Below are 24,827 nucleotides of genomic sequence, written 5' to 3' on the forward strand. Positions count from 1 at the left end.
TCTCTTTTATCATCTTGTAAATTAAGGAGACAGTTTTATCTTAATAGCATGCACAAGCCTGGTGATGTGGTTTTGGGTGGGCTGTTTAAGGGCCACTACACCTCTGTCTTCTCTAAACTGTCATTCACCTCAGAGCCAAATCAGCTCAGCTGCCAAGGGTAAGTTTGACATTCATGGAGCAGACAACATGTGTATATGACTATATGTAACTATTTGCTTTTTAGTTGTTAACCATGACATTCAATGTATTAGCTTTGACACTGCAGGGTTCAGGCATGCCATGACCATGGCCTTTGCCATTGATGAGATCAATAAAAAACCCAATCTGCTACCTAATGTGACTCTGGGATACAGTCTTTATGACAACTGTGCCACACTTGTAATTGGATTCAGTGCTGCATTGTTGCTGGCCAGTGGTCAAGAGGAGCAATTTATGCTTCAGGAGGAATGTTTGGGGACCCCCCCAGTCCTGGGGATTGTCGGTGATTCCTTCTCAACATTTTCTATCGCCACCTCTGATGTGTTAGGTTTATTCAATCTACCCATTGTAAGTTTACCTTCTTCAGTCTTGCTGTAACTGAGCTTTTGATGTGCCATATTTGTATGTATTTAGAATTGTACAATGACAGGACAAGATATATACATTCATTCTCAGCTCCAGCTTCTCCAACAAGCCTGTATTTAGAAGGAAGGGATATTCTTCATTTAGATTTGAAAAAAGAGGAATTGTTAACTAGGTGAAATTGTTTGGATGTGTCTGTTAATTTGCATGAGAAGTAAAACCTGCATTCATACTGTTTCTTTATAGGTGAGTTACTATGCCACGTGCTCCTGCCTGAGTGATAGGCAAAGGTTTCCATCCTTCTTCAGAACGATCCCAAGTGATGCTTTCCAGGTGAAACTCATGTCTAGAAATAACAAATGCTTAATATATTTCAGATGAAGTGCCGATCAAATGCAAATGTTGTCTTGTAAATTAAAGTACTGTACTTGTGTCCATCGTTGAGGAAACTATATGGATTTAGGAAAAAGTATAATTATATCAACTAACTGTAATTGTATTGTGCGACATGAATGGCTTTGGTTCCTCTGAATGATAATTAAAAACTTTGCACTAATACCCCCCCGCTCTCTATTCTATAAGGTGCGTGCTATGATTAAGATTCTTAAACGCTTTGGCTGGACTTGGGCTGGTCTGCTGGTCAGTGACGATGACTATGGACTTCATGTTTCCCAAACCTTCCAATCAGACTTGGCTCAGTCTGGTGGAGGTTGTCTAGCTTACTCAGAGATTTTACCCTGGGGAGAAAACCCTGCTGAACTAAAGAGGATTGTGGAAATAATGAAGAGATCGACAGCTCGTGTGGTCATTGTGTTTGCGCATCAGATCCACATGATTCAACTCATGGAAGAGGTATCTTATCTTTTCAACTTGGTCTCACTCCCAACTTGTCAAATACTGCCACTTGGTCAGGGCCCCTCTTCACCTGATAATGGTGCATGGAGGGAACCTTTAGCGTCTGTATGCAATGAACCAAGCTTTCAACTCAAGTCAGTGTAAACCGATCCCCTTCGATATTAGACGCTCAAAGCAACTGATGTAGTATAAAGTGAGTGATAGTCCACTGGGTCAAACAAATACAGAACGTTTACCCAGAAGACCACTGACTATGTGAAACCAAATGTAAACGTTGACTTATACTACGTTCACACCAAATGTGTTGAGAACGCATGTGGTGTAAACGTAGTGTATTACTCACTTGTTTGTCATGTGAGTCCCTAGTCAAGTAACTCCTCGGGCCTTTGGTAGTCACGTGAGTTGTTAATCACTTGGTAGTCACGTGAGTTGTGTGTCAGTCAAGTTAACGTTAACCACAAACTTTTCCTAACCTAACTGAGTGGTTTTGTTGCCTAAACCTAACTTCCAGTGAACTGAGAAGTTTGTTTTGAAAAGAGCTTATGCATGTTACGAGTGGAAACACACTTTGTCCCTTACACGTCCAAAACCGACACCAGAGGGGTACCAAGAGTTTCATAGTTTGAAGCTTAGGGCTAATGACCAAGTATTTGATGAGGTGCGGGTGAGAACGTTTGGATCTCTTTTCTAAGTTAGTACTACAAATTAGACTGTATTTTTTGTATGAAAATAAATCAATTTGATTCAATGAAATACACAGGTGGTGAGGGAGAATGTGACAGGCCTTCAGTGGATTGCCAGTGAAGCCTGGTCAGCAGCTGCTGTGCTCCAGACCCCCCGCTTTATGCCATACTTGAGTGGCACACTTGGTATTGCCATCCGCCGAGGAGAAATACTAGGGCTCAGGGATTTTCTATTAAGAATACGTCCTGACCTACATATAATTAGTAGTAGTAATACGTATGGACATAGCATGGTAAGATTGTAACTTTACAATCAGATCTGTATTTACAATAATAATATTGTCATTTTTGTTAAGACTTTCTTATAAATACATTTCAGGTCATGCAGTTTTGGGAATACACATTTCATTGTAGATTTGCACCACCTCCAGCAGGTTGGGTGGAGGCTGGGGGAGAAGTATGCACTGGACAGGAAGATCTAGAAAGTGTGGGGACTGAGTTGTTGGATGTTTCTGATCTCAGGCCTGAGTACAATATCTACAAGGCGGTGTATGCTCTAGCATATGCCCTTGATGACATGCTGCAGTGCGAGCCAGGAAGAGGGCCTTTCAGCGGACACAGCTGTGCCACTTTGCAAATACTGAAGCCATGGCAGGTGTGATATCAGTTTACACTCAAGCCGTTTAGTTTTTGAAAATCAATGCTGCATTTTATGGTGTAACTGAAATATATTCTCTTGAAAGAAGACATTACCTACGATTGCCATTAGTAGGCCAGTTTGACCCTCCTGATTGTCTTTGAGTAGAGGAATAAAATAAGTTACAAGACAAGATCAAATGTCCTTTATTGATAACATTTAGAGAGCTTATATTGCACTATATTTGAAAGCTTGCAACAATTTATCACACAGAACATCTGAATATTTATAATCAACCACAGTATATTTGTATTTGAGTCAACCCTTTTTCTATTTTAATTACCCAATGTATAGCTGATCCATTACTTGGAGAAGGTCAACTTCACCACATCATTTGGTGATCAAGTTTCCTTTGATGAAAATGGTGATGCCTTACCAATATATGATGTGATGAACTGGCTGTGGCTCCCCGATGGAAGAACTAAAGTTCAGAGTGTGGGGCTTGTTAAGAAGTTGGCCTCCAAAGGTGAAGAACTCACACTTGATGAAGAGAAAATCTTCTGGAACTTTGACTCCAAACAGGTTACACATTAGTATTGTTGTTTTTATCAGAGTACTATATGACACAGAATAACTAAATCAAACAGTTTAGAATAACTGTGATACAACTCTTACAATCCCTCCAGTCACCCCTGTCAGTGTGCAGTGAGAGCTGTCCTCCAGGTACCCGCATGGCCAGAAAAAAGGGACAGCCTTTTTGCTGTTTCGACTGTGTACCATGCTCTGAGGGAAAGTTCAGCAATGACACAGGCAGGTATCATTATAAAACCATATGTTAAATTATTGTGTTTACAGGTGGGAGAAAACAATGTCCTTGATGATCTGTTCCCGTGTTTTCATATAGACTCCATGGAGTGCACCAGTTGTCCAGAGGACTTCTGGTCCAATGTCCAGCGTGACCACTGCATTCCTAAGAAAACAGAGTTTCTCTCCTACCATGAGCCTCTGGGTATATGCTTGACGACAACGTCATTGTTGGGAACATTTATCTGTGCTGTTGTCCTGGGAATTTTCACCTATCATCGCAGTACACCCATGGTACGCGCCAACAATTCAGAACTAAGTTTCTTGCTCTTGCTGTCACTTAAATCCTGTTTTCTGTGTTCACTGCTGTTTATCGGCCGTCCCAGTCTGTGGACATGCCAACTGAGACATGCAGCATTTGGGATCAGCTTTGTGCTTTGTGTCTCATGTATTCTGGTAAAAACCATAGTGGTTCTGGCTGTGTTCAAGGCCTCCAAGCCAGGAGGAGGAGCCAGTCTGAAGTGGTTTGGTGCTGTGCAGCAAAGAGGAACAGTTCTGGTTCTGACTTCTATTCAGGCAGCAATCTGCACTGCTTGGATTGTCTCTGCCTCACCAGCTCCCCATAAAAACACTCAATACCACAACGACAAGATAGTTTATGAGTGTGTTGTTGGGTCTACTGTTGGTTTTGCAGTGTTACTAAGCTATGTTGGCTTCCTGGCTATCCTCAGCTTCCTGTTAGCATTTCTAGCAAGGAATCTTCCAGACAACTTCAATGAGGCCAAACTCATCACTTTCAGCATGCTGATCTTCTGTGCTGTGTGGGTGGCCTTTGTCCCTGCTTATGTCAACTCTCCAGGAAAATATTCAGATGCAGTAGAAGTATTTGCCATCCTGGCCTCCAGTTTTGGTCTCTTGTTGGCACTGTTTGGACCCAAATGTTACATAATCCTGCTAAGACCAGAGAGGAACACAAAGAAAGCAATAATGGGCCGCAGCATCACCAAGACATAAAGCAGCACTTATAACAGGCCTGCTGTTGTTAATCTACATTGCTTTAAGATGTATCTGCTCACAATTGATCCAAATAAAAATAAAAAAGGTTCTGATTAATAGTAGCTGTTGTTTTAGCATCATAACTTTATTCATCCTACATGGAAGGTAAAAGCATAAGGAAATGGAAAGGAATAAAGCTATCCATGAAGAACTGAGTCAACCATCATGATTGTCTATTTTCTGTTTATTTACTCTTTCTTGGGATTTAATAGAAACAAGAGTTTTACTGTGGATCGTTATACTATTGTCATGTTGACATAATGTATGACATACTTTCATTCCAAATGGCCTGGCACCAGTATTTCACTCCCTTACCTCTTGATTCATCTTTAATCTTTCTGAGATATAAGCCAATCCCTAATTGAAAGCTCCGAAGCCCATCATGCATCAACCCAAAAAGGTGAACACCCAAAGCCCTCATCCTGGGCTTATACATGACTGAAGAACCCACACTAAAGATTGAATCCACCAGGGAAAGTGTTGCCACATCCTAGGTATGAAACCAAATAATTATGTCGGGACGGACAACTTTCTGCGACGCAAATTCAATTGACAAAAATGCCCCTAAGGAGGTCCCATAAAGTGACCATACTCCTGGTGGGATGTGTTTGCATGCCTCATGGAGGATGTAAATCATACCTATCAAGAGCCAACACAATAGCGGTTAGTTCTTAAAACACCTTGCAGGAATTACCCAAAATGCTTCACTATTCAAATACAGCACGCTGGGTTACTGTAATCTATATTACAGCAACTAGAACTTTATTTTTAGACATTTAAGTTCACTTATTGTAAGTAAAAATTCCCCGCACATCAAAACTTAAAACTAACATATTGTTACTAAAGAAATTCAAGATAAGCTCCAATAGCACTGAATATTTTTAACAAATGAAAGCGATAACCAGACAATAAATCACATAAATGATGTTATCATGATATTCCATGTCTCTAGAGATAATTTGATACAAGTTTGTCCTGCATCCCACATGACTGCCTGTGCCCTGATGGGTGGTGTGAAACGATGACCAAAACCACCAAAGGGGATGACACAGACCTGCATATAAAAGTAAATAATTATTCATGAAGCTCAGAAAGTGAGGAGGGCAAATATGGAGGCATTTCAAGTCACATTTATGTTGTATGTCTACCTGATCTCAGAGTCTTCCTCTCTTTTATCATCTTGTAAATTAAGGAGACAGTTTTATCTTAATAGCATGCACAAGCCTGGTGATGTGGTTTTGGGTGGGCTGTTTAATGTCCACTACACCTCTGTCTTCTCTAAACTGTCATTCACCTCAGAGCCAAATCAGCTCAGCTGCCAAGGGTAAGTTTGACATTCATGGAGCAGACAACATGTGTATATACCTATATGTAACTATTTGCTTTTTAGTTGTTAACCATGACATTTAATGTATTAGCTTTGGCACTGCAGGGTTCAGGCATGCCATGACCATGGCCTTTGCCATTGATGAGATCAATAAAAAACCCAATCTGCTACCTAATGTGACTCTGGGATACAGTCTTTATGACAACTGTGCCACACTTGTAATTGGATTCAGTGCTGCATTGTTGCTGGCCAGTGGTCAAGAGGAGCAATTTCTGCTTCAGGAGGAATGTTTGGGGACCCCCCCAGTCCTGGGGATTGTCGGTGATTCCTTCTCAACATTTTCTATCGCCACCTCTGATGTGTTAGGTTTATTCAATCTACCCATTGTAAGTTTACCTTCTTCAGTCTTGCTGTAACTGAGCTTTTGATGTGCCATATTTGTATGTATTTATAATTGTACAATGACAGGACAAGATATATACATTCATTCTCAGCTCCAGCTTCTCCAACAAGCCTGTATTTAGTAGGAAGGAATATTCTTCATTTAGATTTGAAAAAAGAGGAATTGTTAACTAGGTGAAATTGTTTGGATGTGTCTGTTAATTTGCATGAGAAGCAAAACCTGCATTCATACTGTTTCTTTATAGGTGAGTTACTATGCCACGTGCTCCTGCCTGAGTGATAGGCAAAGGTTTCCATCCTTCTTCAGAACGATCCCAAGTGATGCTTTCCAGGTGAAACTCATGTCTAGAAATAACAAATGCTTAATATATTTCAGATGAAGTGCCGATCAAATGCAAATGTCGTCTTGTAAATTAAAGTACTGTATTTGTGTCCATCGTTGAGGAAACTATGGATTTAGGAAAAAGTATAATTATATCAACTAACTGTAATTGTATTGTGCGACATGAATGGCTTTGGTTCCTCTGAATGATAATTAAAAACTTTACACTAATAACCCCCCCGCTCTCTATTCTATAAGGTGCGTGCTATGATTAAGATTCTTAAACGCTTTGGCTGGACTTGGGCTGGTCTGCTGGTCAGTGACGATGACTATGGACTTCATGTTTCCCAAACCTTCCAATCAGACTTGGCTCAGTCTGGTGGAGGTTGTCTAGCTTACTCAGAGATTTTACCCTGGGGAGAAAACCCTGCTGAACTAAAGAGGATTGTGGAAATAATGAAGAGATCGACAGCTCGTGTGGTCATTGTGTTTGCGCATCAGATCCACGTGATTCAACTCATGGAAGAGGTATCTTATCTTTTTAACTTGGTCTCACTCCCAACTTGTCAAATACTGTCACTTGGTCAGGGCCCCTCTTCACCTGATAATGGTGCATGGAGGGAACCTTTAGCGTCTGTATGCAATGAACCAAGCTTTCAACTCAAGTCAGTGTAAACCGATCCCCTTCGATATTAGACGCTCAAAGCAACTGATGTAGTATAAAGTGAGTGATAGTCCACTGGGTCAAACAAATACAGAACGTTTACCCAGAAGACCACTGACTATGTGAAACCAAATGTAAACGTTGACTTATACTACGTTCACACCAAATGTGTTGAGAACGCATGTGGTGTAAACGTAGTGTATTACTCACTTGTTTGTCATGTGAGTCCCTAGTCAAGTAACTCCTCGGGCCTTTGGTAGTCACGTGAGTTGTTAATCACTTGGTAGTCACGTGAGTTGTGTGTCAGTCAAGTTAACGTTAACCACAAACTTTTCCTAACCTAACTGAGTGGTTTTGTTGCCTAAACCTAACTTCCAGTGAACTGAGAAGTTTGTTTTGAAAAGAGCTTATGCATGTTACGAGTGGAAACACACTTTGTCCCTTACACGTCCAAAACCGACACCAGAGGGGTACCAAGAGTTTCATAGTTTGAAGCTTAGGGCTAATGACCAAGTATTTGATGAGGTGCGGGTGAGAACGTTTGGATCTCTTTTCTAAGTTAGTACTACAAATTAGACTGTATTTTTTGTATGAAAATAAATCAATTTGATTCAATGAAATACACAGGTGGTGAGGGAGAATGTGACAGGCCTTCAGTGGATTGCCAGTGAAGCCTGGTCAGCAGCTGCTGTGCTCCAGACCCCCCGCTTTATGCCATACTTGAGTGGCACACTTGGTATTGCCATCCGCCGAGGAGAAATACTAGGGCTCAGGGATTTTCTATTAAGAATACGTCCTGACCTACATATAATTAGTAGTAGTAATACGTATGGACATAGCATGGTAAGATTGTAACTTTACAATCAGATCTGTATTTACAATAATAATATTGTCATTTTTGTTAAGACTTTCTTATAAATACATTTCAGGTCATGCAGTTTTGGGAATACATATTTGATTGTAGATTTGCACCACCTCCAGCAGGTTGGGTGGAGGCTGGGGGAGAAGTATGCACTGGACAGGAAGATCTAGAAAGTGTGGGGACTGAGTTGTTGGATGTTTCTGATCTCAGGCCTGAGTACAATATCTACAAGGCGGTGTATGCTCTAGCATATGCCCTTGATGACATGCTGCAGTGCGAGCCAGGAAGAGGGCCTTTCAGCGGACACAGCTGTGCCACTTTGCAAATACTGAAGCCATGGCAGGTGTGATATCAGTTTACACTCAAGCCGTTTAGTTTTTGAAAATCAATGCTGCATTTTATGGTGTAACTGAAATATATTCTCTTGAAAGAAGACATTACCTACGATTGCCATTAGTAGGCCAGTTTGACCCTCCTGATTGTCTTTGAGTAGAGGAATAAAATAAGTTACAAGACAAGATCAAATGTCCTTTATTGATAACATTTAGAGAGCTTATATTGCACTATATTTGAAAGCTTGCAACAATTTATCACACAGAACATCTGAATATTTATAATCAACCACAGTATATTTGTATTTGAGTCAACCCTTTTTCTATTTTAATTACCCAATGTATAGCTGATCCATTACTTGGAGAAGGTCAACTTCACCACATCATTTGGTGATCAAGTTTCCTTTGATGAAAATGGTGATGCCTTACCAATATATGATGTGATGAACTGGCTGTGGCTCCCCGATGGAAGAACTAAAGTTCAGAGTGTGGGGCTTGTTAAGAAGTTGGCCTCCAAAGGTGAAGAACTTACACTTGATGAAGAGAAAATCTTCTGGAACTTTGACTCCAAACAGGTTACACATTAGTATTGTTGTTTTTATCAGAGTACTATATGACACAGAATAACTAAATCAAACAGTTTAGAATAACTGTGATACAACTCTTACAATCCCTCCAGTCACCCCTGTCAGTGTGCAGTGAGAGCTGTCCTCCAGGTACCCGCATGGCCAGAAAAAAGGGACAGCCTTTTTGCTGTTTCGACTGTGTACCATGCTCTGAGGGAAAGTTCAGCAATGACACAGGCAGGTATCATTATAAAACCATATGTTAAATTATTGTGTTTACAGGTGGGAGAAAACAATGTCCTTGATGATCTGTTCCCGTGTTTTCATATAGACTCCATGGAGTGCACCAGTTGTCCAGAGGACTTCTGGTCCAATGTCCAGCGTGACCACTGCATTCCTAAGAAAACAGAGTTTCTCTCCTACCATGAGCCTCTGGGTATATGCTTGACGACAACGTCATTGTTGGGAACATTTATCTGTGCTGTTGTCCTGGGAATTTTCACCTATCATCGCAGTACACCCATGGTACGCGCCAACAATTCAGAACTAAGTTTCTTGCTCTTGCTGTCACTTAAATCCTGTTTTCTCTGTTCACTGCTGTTTATCGGCCGTCCCAGTCTGTGGACATGCCAACTGAGACATGCAGCATTTGGGATCAGCTTTGTGCTTTGTGTCTCATGTATTCTGGTAAAAACCATAGTGGTTCTGGCTGTGTTCAAGGCCTCCAAGCCAGGAGGAGGAGCCAGTCTGAAGTGGTTTGGTGCTGTGCAGCAAAGAGGAACAGTTCTGGTTCTGACTTCTATTCAGGCAGCAATCTGCACTGCTTGGATTGTCTCTGCCTCACCAGCTCCCCATAAAAACACTCAATACCACAACGACAAGATAGTTTATGAGTGTGTTGTTGGGTCTACTGTTGGTTTTGCAGTGTTATTAGGCTATATTGGCTTCCTGGCTATCCTCAGCTTCTTGTTAGCATTTCTAGCAAGGAATCTTCCAGACAACTTCAATGAGGCCAAACTCATCACTTTCAGCATGCTGATCTTCTGTGCTGTGTGGGTGGCCTTTGTCCCTGCTTATGTCAACTCTCCAGGAAAATATTCAGATGCAGTAGAAGTATTTGCCATCCTGGCCTCCAGTTTTGGTCTCTTGTTGGCACTGTTTGGACCCAAATGTTACATAATCCTGCTAAGACCAGAGAGGAACACAAAGAAAGCAATAATGGGGCGAGGTGAATGTAACAATTAATCCATTCCACTATGTAGGTTTTATTGAACAAACACAACTAGAAGCAATACATTGGGGAATTGGATGTTTGTGTGTATAGATGCAGCTGGGTCAAATGTATTGCTTGTAATTAAAAAAGAACATTATCCTGCATCAATTGCAGTACCACCTTCATTAACTATATGCTGTCCTGCCCATGTGAAAAACTACTTGAAACTGGATTTTTGAGAACAAAGCCACTATCGGTTCTGGAAATGATGACAATACAATGGTCAAATATTATTCAGAAAAATAATTTGACTTTTTGTGTTTTTTGTATTCACTGTTCTAATTAAATGGAAAATAAGATCTGACTGAAAGACTACTTTAAAGTACCATAATTCTAATTACACATGCTAGCTGTATCATTTTCACCAGTAGTTTATGCCAGAGGCTATCAAAGTTTACTTATTGTTGGTTTTTCAATATGAATCAAAACATTTTCTTCTCAGACCGAGTTCACAAGGGTTTAATCTTTGTAATTTTTTTTAAAAGAGTGAACAATGTAATAGGTGCTTTTTTCTGCTACAATTTAGGAAACGGAATGGAGTCAGGTAAGGTCATCCTTCTTGGGAAAGTAGGCATGCTGTCATAAGTAATCACCCTTCCAGTTTTCCTGCCTGCAATCATAGAAATACAAATTGAACACACTAATGTGGAAATATGTCTTTCCCACATTTTTCGGCAGAACTGATTATATTTAAGACATGCCAAATTAGTATGGGTGCCAGCCAGATACCATAACCCTCCATGAAACAGACACAGTCCAAGGGAGGATGTAGTATTTCACAAACTTTCTTGGTATGCTACTACCATCTAGTGGACATACACGTCCAGATACCCAGGGCTGATTTGAGCATTTGGTGTATTTAATTTGGTTTGCTTGTCACACACACATTTGGAATTATACTCAGTGAAAAGTAGCTCTTCCCATATTGTACATGTATTAAACTGAGAACCTTGTATTTTACAACAAGGCAAGTAGATGTTTTACTGAAAGGTGAAACAGTCTCTTTAATATCTGCAACCCGATATAGCAAAATATATATCGATATATCAAAGTCAATTGACATTCAAAAACACAATATATTGTGGCTGTCATTCACATTTCAATAAACATGGTAAACGGCTCATTAAAAAATAATACTCCAATGATATGCAATTTAGGCCCTGCCCTTACTTTTGCGTATGCCTGATGGGTGGCACGTAGGATTAAACAATACTACAAGTGAATAAAAGGGCTTGTGTTGGGTCATTAAAGTGGTAAACAGGAGGAAAGTCATGAGGGCATTTTTGGATATCAACCTGCTCTTGTTCGTGCACTTCCTGTTGTTGTATTCCTACTTTTCTTCTTCTGTGTCCTCCTCCTGCCGGTTACAGGGACAGTTTCATCTAAATGGGATGCACAAGGCTGGAGATGTGGTTTTGGGTGGTCTATTCGAGATCCACTTCTTTTCTGTCTTTCCTGACCTGTCTTTTACCTCAGAGCCCCAACAGCCTACCTGCCACAGGTTAGTCTGTCAGGGAAACATTGCAAAGAAAGTGGGGGAGGTCAATCATAATAATGCATGTTTTTTATAATAAGATTTTACTCAAAATAAAAAAGGCATTGCGTATTCATGCCATTTTGGACACATCATTTTTTTGCATAGTCTTTTTAGTATTGTAATGGTTGTTGCTATTCAACTGGCTTAATTATTTAAAGAATATGTAATTGTGCAACATGTACATGTCAGCACATTTACAATGGTATGTTTGTTTTTTCAACTGTGGTATGTTTGATTTAGTTTTGATGTTCTAGGATTCAGGCAGGCCCAGACCATGGCCTTTGCTATTGATGAGATCAACAGAAACACCAACCTGCTCCCTAATGTGACTTTGGGATACAGTCTTTATGATAACTGCGTCAAACTAGGAATTGGATTCCGTGCAGCATTGTTATTAGCCAGTGGTCAAGAAGAGCAGTTTATATTAGACGATACCTGTGTAGGAACCCCTCCGGTCATAGGAATTGTGGGTGATTCTTCCTCTACTCGTTCTATTGCCATCTCCACTGTCCTTGGTTTGTACAGAGTACCTATGGTAAGTTTTCCACTGTAATTCTTTGGGATAATTTTGATTTAGTTTCAAATTTAATGTAAATCGTAAACGTGGACTAAACCACCTTATAAGTTGAAAGGGCCGGTGAAGGCGTTGAATGTTTTTAGGCTGTACAGTCTGTGTCTTTCACAGGTGAGTTATTTTGCCACATGTTCATGCCTGAGTGACCGGCAAAAGTTTCCATCCTTCTTTAGGACAATCCCAAGTGACGCTTTCCAGGTGAATAAAAAAATGATTTGCACTTAAACATTCCCCAGAAAGAACATCCCTGTACTGCAATGAAAAAAATATCCATTTTGCCACATTCCTTGTGCCATTGATGAAGCTGTTTTGTCTTAGCTAACAATGCTGAAATGCAATAACTGAACATGATCCATTGTGGAACCTGCCTATCAGGTTCCCCACTGAAAGATTATTCCAGCCTATGCACTAATCCCTCCACTCTACATTTACTTAGGTGCGTGCTATGATTCAGATTCTTAGGCACTTTGGATGGACTTGGACAGGTCTGCTGGTCAGTGACGATGATTATGGACTTCATGCTGCCCGTTCCTTCCAATCTGACTTGGCTCAGTCTGGTGGAGGGTGTCTGGCCTACCTAGAGGTTTTGCCCTGGGGCAATGACCCAGCAGAACTAATGAGAATTGTGGATGTGATGAAGAAATCTACAGCTCGTGTGGTCATTGTGTTTGGACATGAGAGTCACATGATGAACCTCATGGAAGAGGTTGGACTTGAAGAAGTTATATATATATATAACTTAATATAATTATATTAATGTTTTATTTATCAAACAGAAAGATTTTAGTTCTGTAATTGAATTGAATAAATCACACGTCTTATTGTTAAAGGTGCAGGGTAATAGACTGAAATCACTAACTGAGACAAATTACATTGACCTTCAGTTATAATGACATACTGTGTAAAACATAGGATTTGACATATGCTTGAATGACTAAGGCAAGACAACAACTGTGTCAGGACAGTATGAATTTACACATTGTTATATAATGCAATGTACAGGTAGTGAGGCAAAATGTGACAGGCCTGCAGTGGATGGCCAGCGAAGCCTGGATTGCAGCTACTGTGCTTCAGACCCCCCAACTCATGCCGTACATAGGTGGCACTTTGGGCATTGCCATCCGCCGAGGAGAAATACCAGGTTTCAAGGACTTCTTGTTAAAAATACAACCTGACTTACAACACAACAACAGCTATGGAAACAGCATGGTAAGTTTAACCTTGCAATCTGATCTGGCAATTGTAATACTAATATATAATATTGTCATCATTTATGACACTCTGTTTTGAATACATTTCAGGTAAATCAGTTTTGGGAATACACATTTCAGTGTAGATTTGCACCACCTCATGCAGGTTGGGTGGAGGCTGGGGGATCACTATGCACTGGACAGGAAGATCTAGAGATTGTGGAGACTGAGTTCTTGGACATTTCAAACCTTAGGCCAGAGTACAACGTGTACAAGGCTGTGTACGCCCTGGCGTATGCTCTTGATAATATGCTGCAGTGCGAGCCAGGGAGAGGCCCTTTCAGGGAGCACAGCTGTGGAAGTTTGCAAAGACTTGAGCCATGGCAGGTAGGATATCAGTTTTCACTCCGTCTCTTTGTGTGACTAAATCCTGTGCTTCAGCAGTTATTGTGAAGTAGCGTTAGGGTATAGAATTAAATAGAAAGCTATGTGTTTACTAATCCTAAAGCAAATAGCTCAAAGGATTGTCCCTAATGCTGGGTAACAGCAGTGGATAACAATATCAAGTCAGAAGCAACAACTCTTGTCACTGGATATACGGTATTATCAGTTATGTGAACTCTCTTTAAAGTAAATGCTATGTTGGAATTGTTAAATGTAAGCACTGATGTGTTCACCATGGTTATTTTTTATCTGTCCTTTTTTATTTTCCTCTATCCCGTATTTTGATATTTATAGCTTGTGCATTACTTGGAAATGATCAATTTCACCACACCATTTGGTGATCAAGTGTCATTTGATGTGAATGGTGATGCAATACCAATATATGATGTCATGAACTGGCTGTCGCTCCCTGACGGAAAAACTACAATTCAGAATGTGGGTCAGGTTAAAGAGTCAGCCAAAGGTGAAGAACTCATACTTGATGAAGACAAAATCTTCTGGAACTTTGAATCCAAAGAGGTTATGCCTGATTATTTAGACAACTATTTTTTATTCGATGGATGACTCATTATAGCACTGTAAAGTAGTGTAGAGTAACATATGTATTCTTCTACCTATAGCCACCCAGGTCAGTGTGCAGTGAGAGCTGTCCTCCAGGAACCCGAATGGCCAGAAAGAAGGGGGAATCTGAGTGCTGTTTTGACTGCATCTCTTGTTCTGAAGGAAAAATCAGCAATAAGACAGGTTGGTATTCAGTTTTAAACATTGCAATTTGGAGATATAATTTAAGCATGTATCTCAACACATTCCCTGTCTTCTTAGATTCCCTGGAGTGCAGCAGTTGTCCAGAGGACTTCTGGTCCAGCCCTCAGCGCGACCACTGTGTTCCTAAGAAAACAGAGTTCCTCTCTTATCAAGAGCCTCTGGGTATCTGCTTGACAACCACCTCGTTGCTGGGCACATTCATATGTACTGTAATCATGGGGATCTTTATCTATTATCACAGTACCCCTATAGTACGTGCCAACAATTCAGAACTAAGTTTCCAGCTATTGCTGTCACTTAAATCCTGTTTTCTGTGTTCACTGCTGTTTATCGGCCGTCCCAGTCTGTGGACATGCCAACTGAGACATGCAGCATTTGGGATCAGCTTTGTGCTTTGTGTCTCATGTATTCTGGTAAAAACCATAGTGGTTCTGGCTGTGTTCAAGGCCTCCAAGCCAGGAGGAGGAGCCAGTCTGAAGTGGTTTGGTGCTGTGCAGCAAAGAGGAACAGTTCTGGTTCTGACTTCTATTCAGGCAGCAATCTGCACTGCTTGGATTGTCTCTGCCTCACCAGCTCCCCATAAAAACACTCAATACCACAACGACAAGATAGTTTATGAGTGTGTTGTTGGGTCTACTGTTGGTTTTGCAGTGTTACTAAGCTATGTTGGCTTCCTGGCTATCCTCAGCTTCCTGTTAGCATTTCTAGCAAGGAATCTTCCAGACAACTTCAATGAGGCCAAACTCATCACTTTCAGCATGCTGATCTTCTGTGCTGTGTGGGTGGCCTTTGTCCCTGCTTATGTCAACTCTCCAGGAAAATATTCAGATGCAGTAGAAGTATTTGCCATCCTGGCCTCCAGTTTTGGTCTCTTGTTGGCACTGTTTGGACCCAAATGTTACATAATCCTGCTAAGACCAGAGAGGAACACAAAGAAAGCAATAATGGGGCGGGGCATCGAGTCATAAAACATGCATTATAGTTATAATTGATGCATTTTCTCTATTCAATACAAAAATACTTTTGGGAATTATTACCTATAGGAGTTATTGTGAACGCTGTGCTGATGACTTGGCTCATAGATGTAAGAATAAATGTTTCCCACAGGATTTAGTGAGAATATGAGGAAGAACCTCGGACCCTCTGGGGGTGCATAATTGAGTAGTATATAGCCTAATTAGTAAGTATAATAAAGTAGTTGTACACCAATAATTAAATTCCAATGATAAAGGCCTACTGTAAACTGTAAATGTATATATTTTGGTTCCTTGAGTACAGTATATCTTGATGCTAATACTTTTGTACTTTTACGGTATTTTTACACTGCGCTTTAATTACTAATTTAATCGTAACATTGTGTAAATATGAATGGTGATGACATAAGTAATGTCACTTATTTATGGAAAAATATGTCACCATTTTAAAGCATGTAAACACAAGTCCATGTTTCTAGACAGGTCTGGTGGGTTGCCGACATCGCTATAGGCTTTGCACTGAAGAAAACAATTGAACATGGTCACAGCGTAGTTAACTGTAACATCTGCACTATAGGGACATCACTGCCACTGCCAAAGTAGAAGGTGACGGAGAAACAACAAAACTGCTTCCTTGTTGTCACATATGGCAACATTTCACCTTCCCTTTGAGTTACATAAACAACTTTATTGACAAAAAAACTATTGTTACAGTAGATTTAGAGTCTGAACAAATATATATATCGCTCAGCGAACTGCTTGGGGATGAAGTTTTTCTGGTACACATTAAATTAATTATTTACATTGTTTAACTTAGTGTGGTACATTAAAAACAATATACATCATGATACCATGCAACATCTCTTTTTAAAGAAGAATTTGCATATGTAATCCAAACTTAAACCGTGACCCTAAATCAAAAGTTAAATCAAATCATGGATTTGAAGTGTTGTGACTACTATATGTCTAAATTCCAAAATCTCAAATTATCTCGGGAATTTCAAAATATCAAAAGAAACATTAATCCATAATTATCTGGTATGTGTGACGACTGTTGGTCAGTGATTAGCAGGTCCATCTTTCAATCAGGGGGTTGGCGGTTCAATCCCCGCCCTAGTCGATGTGTCCTTAAGCAAGACACTTAACCCTGCATTGTTCTCTGTAGCTGTGTCTACAGTGTATGAATGTAACATGATTGTAAGTCGCTTTGGATAAAAGCGTCAGCTAAATGACATGTAATGTAATAATGGTATAAAGGAATTGCAGGCAATTTATTTATTTTGTTCGGAATTATACCCGACCAAATACAAGCATCTGAGATCAAAGATGACTATGAAATAATTTGCATATTCTAGATAGATAGATAACATATTAACTTCTAAATATGCAGAGCCTCTAACTTCCACGGAGTCAGTGTCTTCTGACACTGACACTGTTGCAGGGTTAGAAGGCTATGCTTTACACATAGTATACACTTTGCTCAATTTAACATTGACTTTGCTGTCTCTACATGCTAAAGTATGAAATTAATATTATGCAAGAACAAGTTAAGTGGCTCGAGGTGGGAGAACATAAGTTGTACCCTTGGCAGGCATATATTCTTCCACCAGAATTTTAATTCATAATAGTTTAATTAATAAAATGTCTTGTCTTTCAAACGTATTGCTTTATTGTGTTTCTCTGCACCATGTTAGCTGGCAAAACAGATTAAATAGGTATTGCCAAATTGTAAAATATATTGAAATACCTAGTGACTGCTATACAAACCTCACTGACAAATTACACACAATGAATGACTTGCAGTGAACATGAGATATGTGGCAACAATATATCTACAACCATGACAACTCCATACCTATTATTTAGTATTTTGTTTCCTCTAGAAACACTTTATTGTGTAACATAGTTCTGCAATTTACAGGGTTTCTTTATTTGCTAAAGTTTTTTTGTTTTTTTTGCAGTGTAATTCTGTTTTCAGGGTTGTCAAAATTGTGTTTTATTCATTATGTCCATGTTTTATTTGTCGTTCCAGATATCTCCTTGAAACCTGCTTTGTATTTTGGCTCTTTTCCATCTTTTTCTACGCTCTGACAGCACTTCTGTATCGGTGTGTTTTCCAGACTATTGCAGTAGTAAAGATCATAATCACTTCACAACAAAATATGCAGGTATCTGGTCCAGATACATTTACTTTTCGACGAGAACAACCTTGAATGTACATCCATGGTACAATCTGCAAATTCAGAACCCAGTACAATATTTTAAGATAGGAGCCTGCTTTTATTCTGTGATTGGTCTTTTAAAAGAGACCACAATAAAGACAACAACTGATTACATTTTTGTATTTATTTATGTCAAAGGGTTAATATCTTCACTAATTATAGAAATGGCATTCAGGCAATGTAGAGATGTACTAAACAGTAAAGCAACAATAGTTACTATAGTGTATGATATTACTATTTTTGGAAAATATAAAAGTTATAGTTTCATGACACTAAACTTAAGGAATGAGAAATGCATATCAATTGAAAGGAAAGGAAAACAAAAAGGACCTGTGGAAGTCATATTTGATTTACTAAAATGTGTGCATTGTTCATTTATCCCTGTCAACGGGCCATCAGGTGTTTCTTAGTGTTTTTCTCAGGCCTGAAGAGAATGATGAAACATTTTGGGGCAAAAATGCAGAGCAGTAAACCATAGCTAGAGGCCAGGATTGCAAAGATCTCCACAGCAACAACATACTTCCCAGGAGAGCTAACATAAGCAGGAACAAAAGCTATCCAAACAGCACAGAATATCAGCATGCTGAAAGTGATCAGTTTGGCCTCGTTGAAGTTGTCAGGGAGTTTCCGAGCAAGAAAGGCCAGGAAGAGACTGGTGCAGGCCAGCAGACCAATGTAACCCAGAACCAGAGAGAAGCCCACCACAGAGGCCATGGCACACTCCAAGGTGACCGTTGACCCTTGGAAACCCAGATCACGTTGAGGCACAGGAGGGCTGAGGGACAGCCATGTCGCACAGATGATAATCTGGATAAATAAAAAATGTAATAACAGTGATGTAAAATATCGTATACCAAAGTTTATTGATGTAATAATATGCATTAAAGAAAAGTAGTACCTGTACACAAGTAAGAAAACAGACACTTCCTCTCTGTTGGCCTGGACCAAACCACCTAATCAAGGCTCCAGCACCTGGCCGAGCTGAGCGGAAAGCTGCCAGAACAACTATAGTTTTGATTTGGAGGCAGGAAACACAAAGTACAAAACTGATCCCAAAAGCTGCCTGTTGGAATCGACAAGACCAGACTGATGGACGACCAATGAACACCAGTGAGCACAGGAAGCACAGCTTCAGGGACAGGAGAAGCAGGAAGCTCAGTTCTGAATTGTTGGCTCGCACCTTAAATAAGAATTGGGATTAATTTAGTATTAAAAAGACAAGCACATTAACAACCCGAGATAGATATCAAACATATATTCTAATGTACAGTTATGCACAATTCTATTTTGTCTGAGTAAATATACTACTATAATGACACATTGTTAGGTTAGCATTAAAAACTGAAATTCTCTGGATTCTTACCATAGGTGTTTGACGGTAGTAAAGAAACACTACAAACACAGCTGTTGTCACCGCAGCACCAGATACAGCTGCTGTAGTCAAGGTGATGCCCAAGGTTTCATTAAAGGAAAGGAAGTCCAGCTGGCGAGGGATGCAGGCAGTTCGCTCTGCATTGGACCAAAACTCATGTGGACAAAGTTCACAGTGAAGAGAATCTGGGAAAGGAAAACAGGAGATGAGGAAAGTAAAACACAAAGAGGAAAATGGAGGGTGTCTTATGGAGTCATTTCCTCACCAATTGTATTGCTGATCTCCCCTTCAGCACATTGGATACAGTCAAAGCAGCAGAGAGGTTCTCCTTTCCTGTTGGCCTTTCGGGAACCTGGCGGACAGCTCTCACTGCACACTGAAGTTGGCACCTAAACAACAAGTAAAACCATCTTCTCAAGATATAATGCCTTGGAACTCACATTTTGCCTCAATCAATATTGTTCTTTTGAAACTACCTGATTGTATCCTGTACTCCACTGAATAGCTGATTCATTAAGGTGGAGGTCAAACCCGTCCACACGACCAATCAGAACCAGTTTGAGTGACCCATCAGGGGTGTTTTGCCAGTTGACAAGGTCGTACTTTGCTGGAATGTCGGCACCTTGGAAATAAAACAGTTCACCTTGTGGCGTCGTGAAATTCAATTTGTTCAGGTGCTGCAACAGCTGTAAGTATAAAGATAAATAATTACTCACATTGACACAGCATATGCAAAATAATGCCTCTGACAAACCTATTCTGGGGATTAATATGATGATAATTTTATATGGAATTTTTAAAAGCAAAGTGAAGGAAAATGCTGATTATTATGCTTACCTCTATGGGTTTGATATCTTTTGGAGAGGAACAGCTGAAGCTGTTGTTTCCGGGTGAGCTTTCTCTATCAGGGCAGGACAAGAGGCTGTGAAGGGCGTGGGCTGCAGCATAAACAGCAAGGTAGACATTATATGTCACCCTAAGCTGGGAGATATCAGTGAAGTGATTCTTCACTCTCTCTAGGGACTCTGTCCCACTGCAGAGAGGCAGAGAACCTTTCTGAGTAAATCCATTGGCAGGAGATGATGTAGAAATATTTAATGGGGTTCCAGATTTGAAAGATGGAGAGGAATGTGTAAAGAGAGGTGAAGCCCCAGAACTGCACCCAAATTCTGCCTCCCAGAATTCTCTTAAGAACTCATCTTCAGGACGATGAATTGGGTGCAACCATTTGAGATAATTTTCAAATCCAGGTATAATTGAACTTCTAATGGCAACACCAAAAACCCCTTTTGCTACTTTAGTTGAGACAACATTTTGGAGAAGATCACCACTGGTGCTCCAAGCCTCACTGGCCAGATATTGCCTGTCAGTCACCTAGTGAATGCAAGAAGACAAGATCAAAAGATCAAAATGCACTCTTTTTTTACTATATCCTTATCATATAACATGTCTCTATTGCATTTACTATAATCAAAACACAATTGTCTTCCAATTGCTCACATTTATCTTGGCTAGTTGCAGGAACAGTTCCCTCACATCTGTGTACCAGGTAAAGATCAGAATCACTTTTGCAGTCGAAGCCTGAATTGTGAGGGCTGCTCGTCTGGCATCACTCACAATGTTTTCCCTTTGGAGAGTCTCTACAAATGCCAGACACACGCCGGCCCCCTGAGTCTCCTCCTGAAAAACCTGACATATACAGTTGAAAGGAGCAAAACGATTAGATTAAAAGAAAGCATTGAAGTGTTGTGCAATGTCTTGCATAAATGTCTTCTACAATATATGGAAACACCTTTATGGCCACAAGACCATAATCGTTCTTTGCTACAACTGCTCCGATCCAGGTCCAATTGAAGCGTATGGAAAGCTGGGCAATAGCTCGGGCTTGGTAAATATCACTGGGTATGGTCCTGAAGAAGTTTGGAAATTGACGCCTGTTACTTAGACATGGACAGCTCGACAGGTAGCTGATCTGAAATATCAGAAGAAAATGTTACATAAAAAATATTAGAAGTAAGTGTGTTCGAAGTGATTTCCACCCAGACTTATTGTCTACATTCCCAAAATGTCACTGCAGTTTCGAGTAAAATTAGGTCCTCTCCCAGAAAGAAAAAAAAGAGTGCCATGGGTGATATATAGTGAAGTAAAAGACGGCATCAGGTCCCTGAAATAAGGAAACAAAATTACAGTAGTGTTTATTCTATATTCAAAACAAAACTCACTAAAGGTACAGAGAGTGGCCCCAGGGTTCTCGAGAGTATCTGTCCTGTTACGGATGAAGCACCCCCAATGATCACAGGAACACGATGAGCACCTAAAGGCAGCAACAACAGATCAAATTGAGGGTTTGTTCCATGTTTACAGAACCAAAATGCATAATTTAAATAATGTTATGGACAAAGTATAGATACAAAACAGGCTACCTTTCCTTTCTATGATTCCTTCTCCAGCAGAATCTGGAGAGTCTGTTGAACTACACATGGCGTTGTCTCCTCCAACCAAAGACAGTGCTGTCTGGAGAGCCCATGGTGGTCGGCCACAGCTATCTAAGATATGGTACCCTAGCTTCACACCTGGTAGCAGCATTGTACTGTGATTGATTTCCTCCACCGCAAACACCATAGCATGTATGTACTGTAATGGAACATTTTCTAAACTGAGACCACAGAAGAGAAGAAATGAGAGAAAATCAATCAAAAGGTTGAAGCCACCAGTACTTACTTTGTGGAAGTTGTTGTCAAGTAAATAGTGCAGAGCAGAATTTTACCCAGTGCAAGGTTTGTAGTGCGGCAGCTGAGTGAAGTCATTGTCTATAGCTGGAGGTTCGTAGTGAAGAGTAAAGAGCCCACCAATCACTACGTCTCCATCCTTGAGCAGACTTTGGCTGTCAGGCGTACCCCACCGGGAACAAGACACTGTCTCAACGCACTGAAGTCCCACTCTGAGCCCCAGCTGTCTGCCCACAAGCCCGACAAGTAGCAGGGATGGAGCTGAGGAGGGCCACAGAGTGAAGAGACAGGAAAACCAACACATGGATGCAGACGTTCTGGACACTTAGAATATGTACAATGTAATCAGTTAGGTTTCTCTGAGGCAGTACATTCAACATCTATAAACAGTTGTGCAAAAAAGTCTAATACGTTGCAATGCAGTAGGAAAAAGTAATATTTCTAGAGTTCCACCTAGAGCAAAACAACACTTTGAAGTTCAGTTGCGTTGCCCACTGACACAATGTCCAAACTGTGACATACCCCCCTCGTCTACTGAACAGTTGAACCTTTGATGTGAGTACTTATAATAGATGGAAAGCCTTTTTGCAACCAAGTAAACAGGATGGCACACAATCCCAAATGACTCCTCTCAAGAGTGACAGTAAGACAACAACAGCATGATTGCAAATTATTAGTGTGTGTGTAGGCAGTAGAAGTGCAACATTTTGTGTACATGCAAGCCAATGTATTTGTCTTTCCTTTATTAAATTGAGTTCTTCAATACTTTATTTTAGATGCAGGCTCAAACCTATGTTTTCTTGATATTTGGTTCAATGGGTCGGCCTGGTGTACAACAGTACCTGCTGACTTTAGCTTTATTGGTGAGACAAGCATGATGAGACAAACATGTAGCACTAATGCACATTTCAAGCAAAAGCTGATAAAGGTCATACAGATAGGCATTTTTTAAAGGGGTATCTGTAAGGCTGCCATAATTGTCACATCTATGTTATAGAAACTGACCTGATGAATATAAATAACTGTTGTCATTAACGACATTCGGTAAAGAAAATACTCCATCAGTGCATGGTTGCAACTACTAGTAAGATCTCTGTTGTGACATTAGCTGATGGTAAAAGGACTTATTGTTCAAAAAATTAAATGTCAGACCATATCCTTAAGGACACGCCGAGTCTCATCACTGAATTATATATAGGCTTTTTGTTTGTTTAAAATAGCTCTCAAAAAACGCTTTTGCAATTCCCTCAAACCAGATTGCTTTCAGTTTTGTTTGTCTTTAATGTCTTGCATGGGTAATTTGACTTGCAGCACAGCAAAAACAAACAACAGACATTACAGGTTATACCTATTTAGGGATAAAAGTAGAGGTCAGTAATGAACCGATGTGAGGGTCTCGGGACAGAGGATGTCGTATGTGTACCGATTGTAAAGCCCTCTGAGGCAGATTTGTGATTCTGGGCTATACAAAATAAATTGAATTGAAAGCATTAATACGATTTAGTAATAATTTGACCTTTGGTCATTCTTGAGATCTGGATCGAAGAGTAAAAAGCCAAAGATCCAGATATGTTTACTATAACAACTGCTTTAAAATGTTTAATTTATGATAGTATGCATGCATTTCAAACAAGACCGCTGCAAATATGGATCGATGTTTTGATTCCAATCCGCTGCTGACTGACTGAAGAGGTAATGGTTTAACCACTAAATGTTGAAGTCCTCAAAACCAGCTTTAGCTTTAGGTATTTTCTCAAATTTCATAAGAACTCCAAAATGAATTGATGAAATGATAAAGTTGTAATCTGTCGTGGTGTGACCACCATTGTATTACTCTACCGACAATATTCACATGGACTCTCTCCTGTGATTCACATCTGATTGACTCAAAAATGGCAATTATTTATGTAATTATTATGAAGTGCAATCTGATGTAACTCCTTCTCACTTTCTGCTCAAAATAAACATGCATGGCACAAACTGTGATGCAAATGGTTGCATAACTACACCAAAAAACTGAAACACAACCGTAAAACGTTTTTATTTATGTTTATTAATGTTTCAGATTTTTCTCAAGCAGTACAAGGTTTATTACAGAATTAATAGTTGTTAATATTGAAGTAATAAAATAGGCCTATGTTTTCATTTTTGATTACATAAACTAAGAAAAACTTCTATTTTTATAACATTCGATTCCATTATCCGAACCGCTTCTCCTATTTAGGGTCGTGGGCAGCTGGAGCCGATCCCAGCAGACTTTGGGCAAAGGTAGGTTCACCTGGACAGGTCACGAGTCTATCACAGGGCACATATAGAGACAGACAACCATTCACACCTGCAGGCAATTTAGAGTCCAATTAACCTGAGCTGCATGTCTTTGGACTGTGGGAGGAAGCCGGAGAACCCAGAGGGAACCCACACTGACACGGGGAGAACAGACAAACTCCACACAGAAGGACTGCCCAGACCGGGAATTGAACGCTGGCCCCTCTTGCTGTGAGGTGACAGTGCTAGTCACTGCACAAACTATTCAACTGTCTGTGTTAAGACACCTGACATTATTGTTCAATAATAGTAGCAAGCAGAAAGTGGAAAAACTGAATCGTTTTAGGATATGTCACATTTTAGGAAAATCTGAAAAAAACATTACAGTGTTTTTTAGTAGGACTACATGC

At 40.1% G+C, this 24,827-nt stretch overlaps 4 protein-coding genes across 4 annotated transcripts; 3 read left to right on the forward strand and 1 right to left on the reverse strand.

The window, feature by feature from the left end:
- On the forward strand, positions 1-4,555 carry LOC117741150 (extracellular calcium-sensing receptor-like). The gene is made up of 8 exons (XM_034547954.1): positions 1-158; positions 253-547; positions 809-895; positions 1,145-1,414; positions 2,480-2,755; positions 3,092-3,319; positions 3,424-3,547; positions 3,642-4,555. Exons 1-8 carry the CDS (start codon positions 49-51, stop codon positions 4,553-4,555), a joined length of 2,304 nt encoding a protein of 767 aa, XP_034403845.1. The 5' UTR covers positions 1-48.
- Positions 4,556-5,763: 1,208 nt separating this feature from the next.
- LOC117741757 (extracellular calcium-sensing receptor-like) lies at positions 5,764-10,317 on the forward strand. The gene is made up of 9 exons (XM_034548977.1): positions 5,764-5,921; positions 6,016-6,310; positions 6,572-6,658; positions 6,907-7,176; positions 7,940-8,155; positions 8,242-8,517; positions 8,854-9,081; positions 9,186-9,309; positions 9,404-10,317. Exons 1-9 carry the CDS (start codon positions 5,812-5,814, stop codon positions 10,315-10,317), a joined length of 2,520 nt encoding a protein of 839 aa, XP_034404868.1. The 5' UTR covers positions 5,764-5,811.
- A 1,314-nt stretch (positions 10,318-11,631) lies between these two features.
- LOC117741145 (extracellular calcium-sensing receptor-like) lies at positions 11,632-15,823 on the forward strand. Its single transcript, XM_034547950.1, has 9 exons — positions 11,632-11,846; positions 12,123-12,417; positions 12,568-12,654; positions 12,893-13,162; positions 13,459-13,665; positions 13,758-14,033; positions 14,385-14,609; positions 14,711-14,834; positions 14,913-15,823. Exons 1-9 carry the CDS (start codon positions 11,737-11,739, stop codon positions 15,821-15,823), a joined length of 2,505 nt encoding a protein of 834 aa, XP_034403841.1. The 5' UTR covers positions 11,632-11,736.
- A 2,612-nt stretch (positions 15,824-18,435) lies between these two features.
- LOC117741758 (extracellular calcium-sensing receptor-like) lies at positions 18,436-23,678 on the reverse strand. Its single transcript, XM_034548978.1, has 12 exons — positions 23,669-23,678; positions 22,191-22,413; positions 21,847-22,079; positions 21,655-21,737; positions 21,216-21,395; positions 20,924-21,112; positions 20,261-20,797; positions 19,900-20,109; positions 19,689-19,812; positions 19,415-19,608; positions 18,950-19,231; positions 18,436-18,858 (listed from the first exon to the last, which is right to left on the reverse strand). Exons 1-12 carry the CDS (start codon positions 23,676-23,678, stop codon positions 18,436-18,438), a joined length of 2,688 nt encoding a protein of 895 aa, XP_034404869.1.
- Between the last annotated feature and the right edge of the window lie 1,149 nt (positions 23,679-24,827).

Source organism: Cyclopterus lumpus, chromosome 13, assembly GCF_009769545.1.
Source record: "Cyclopterus lumpus isolate fCycLum1 chromosome 13, fCycLum1.pri, whole genome shotgun sequence".
In the NCBI taxonomy this organism is placed as follows: Eukaryota; Metazoa; Chordata; class Actinopteri; order Perciformes; family Cyclopteridae; genus Cyclopterus; species Cyclopterus lumpus.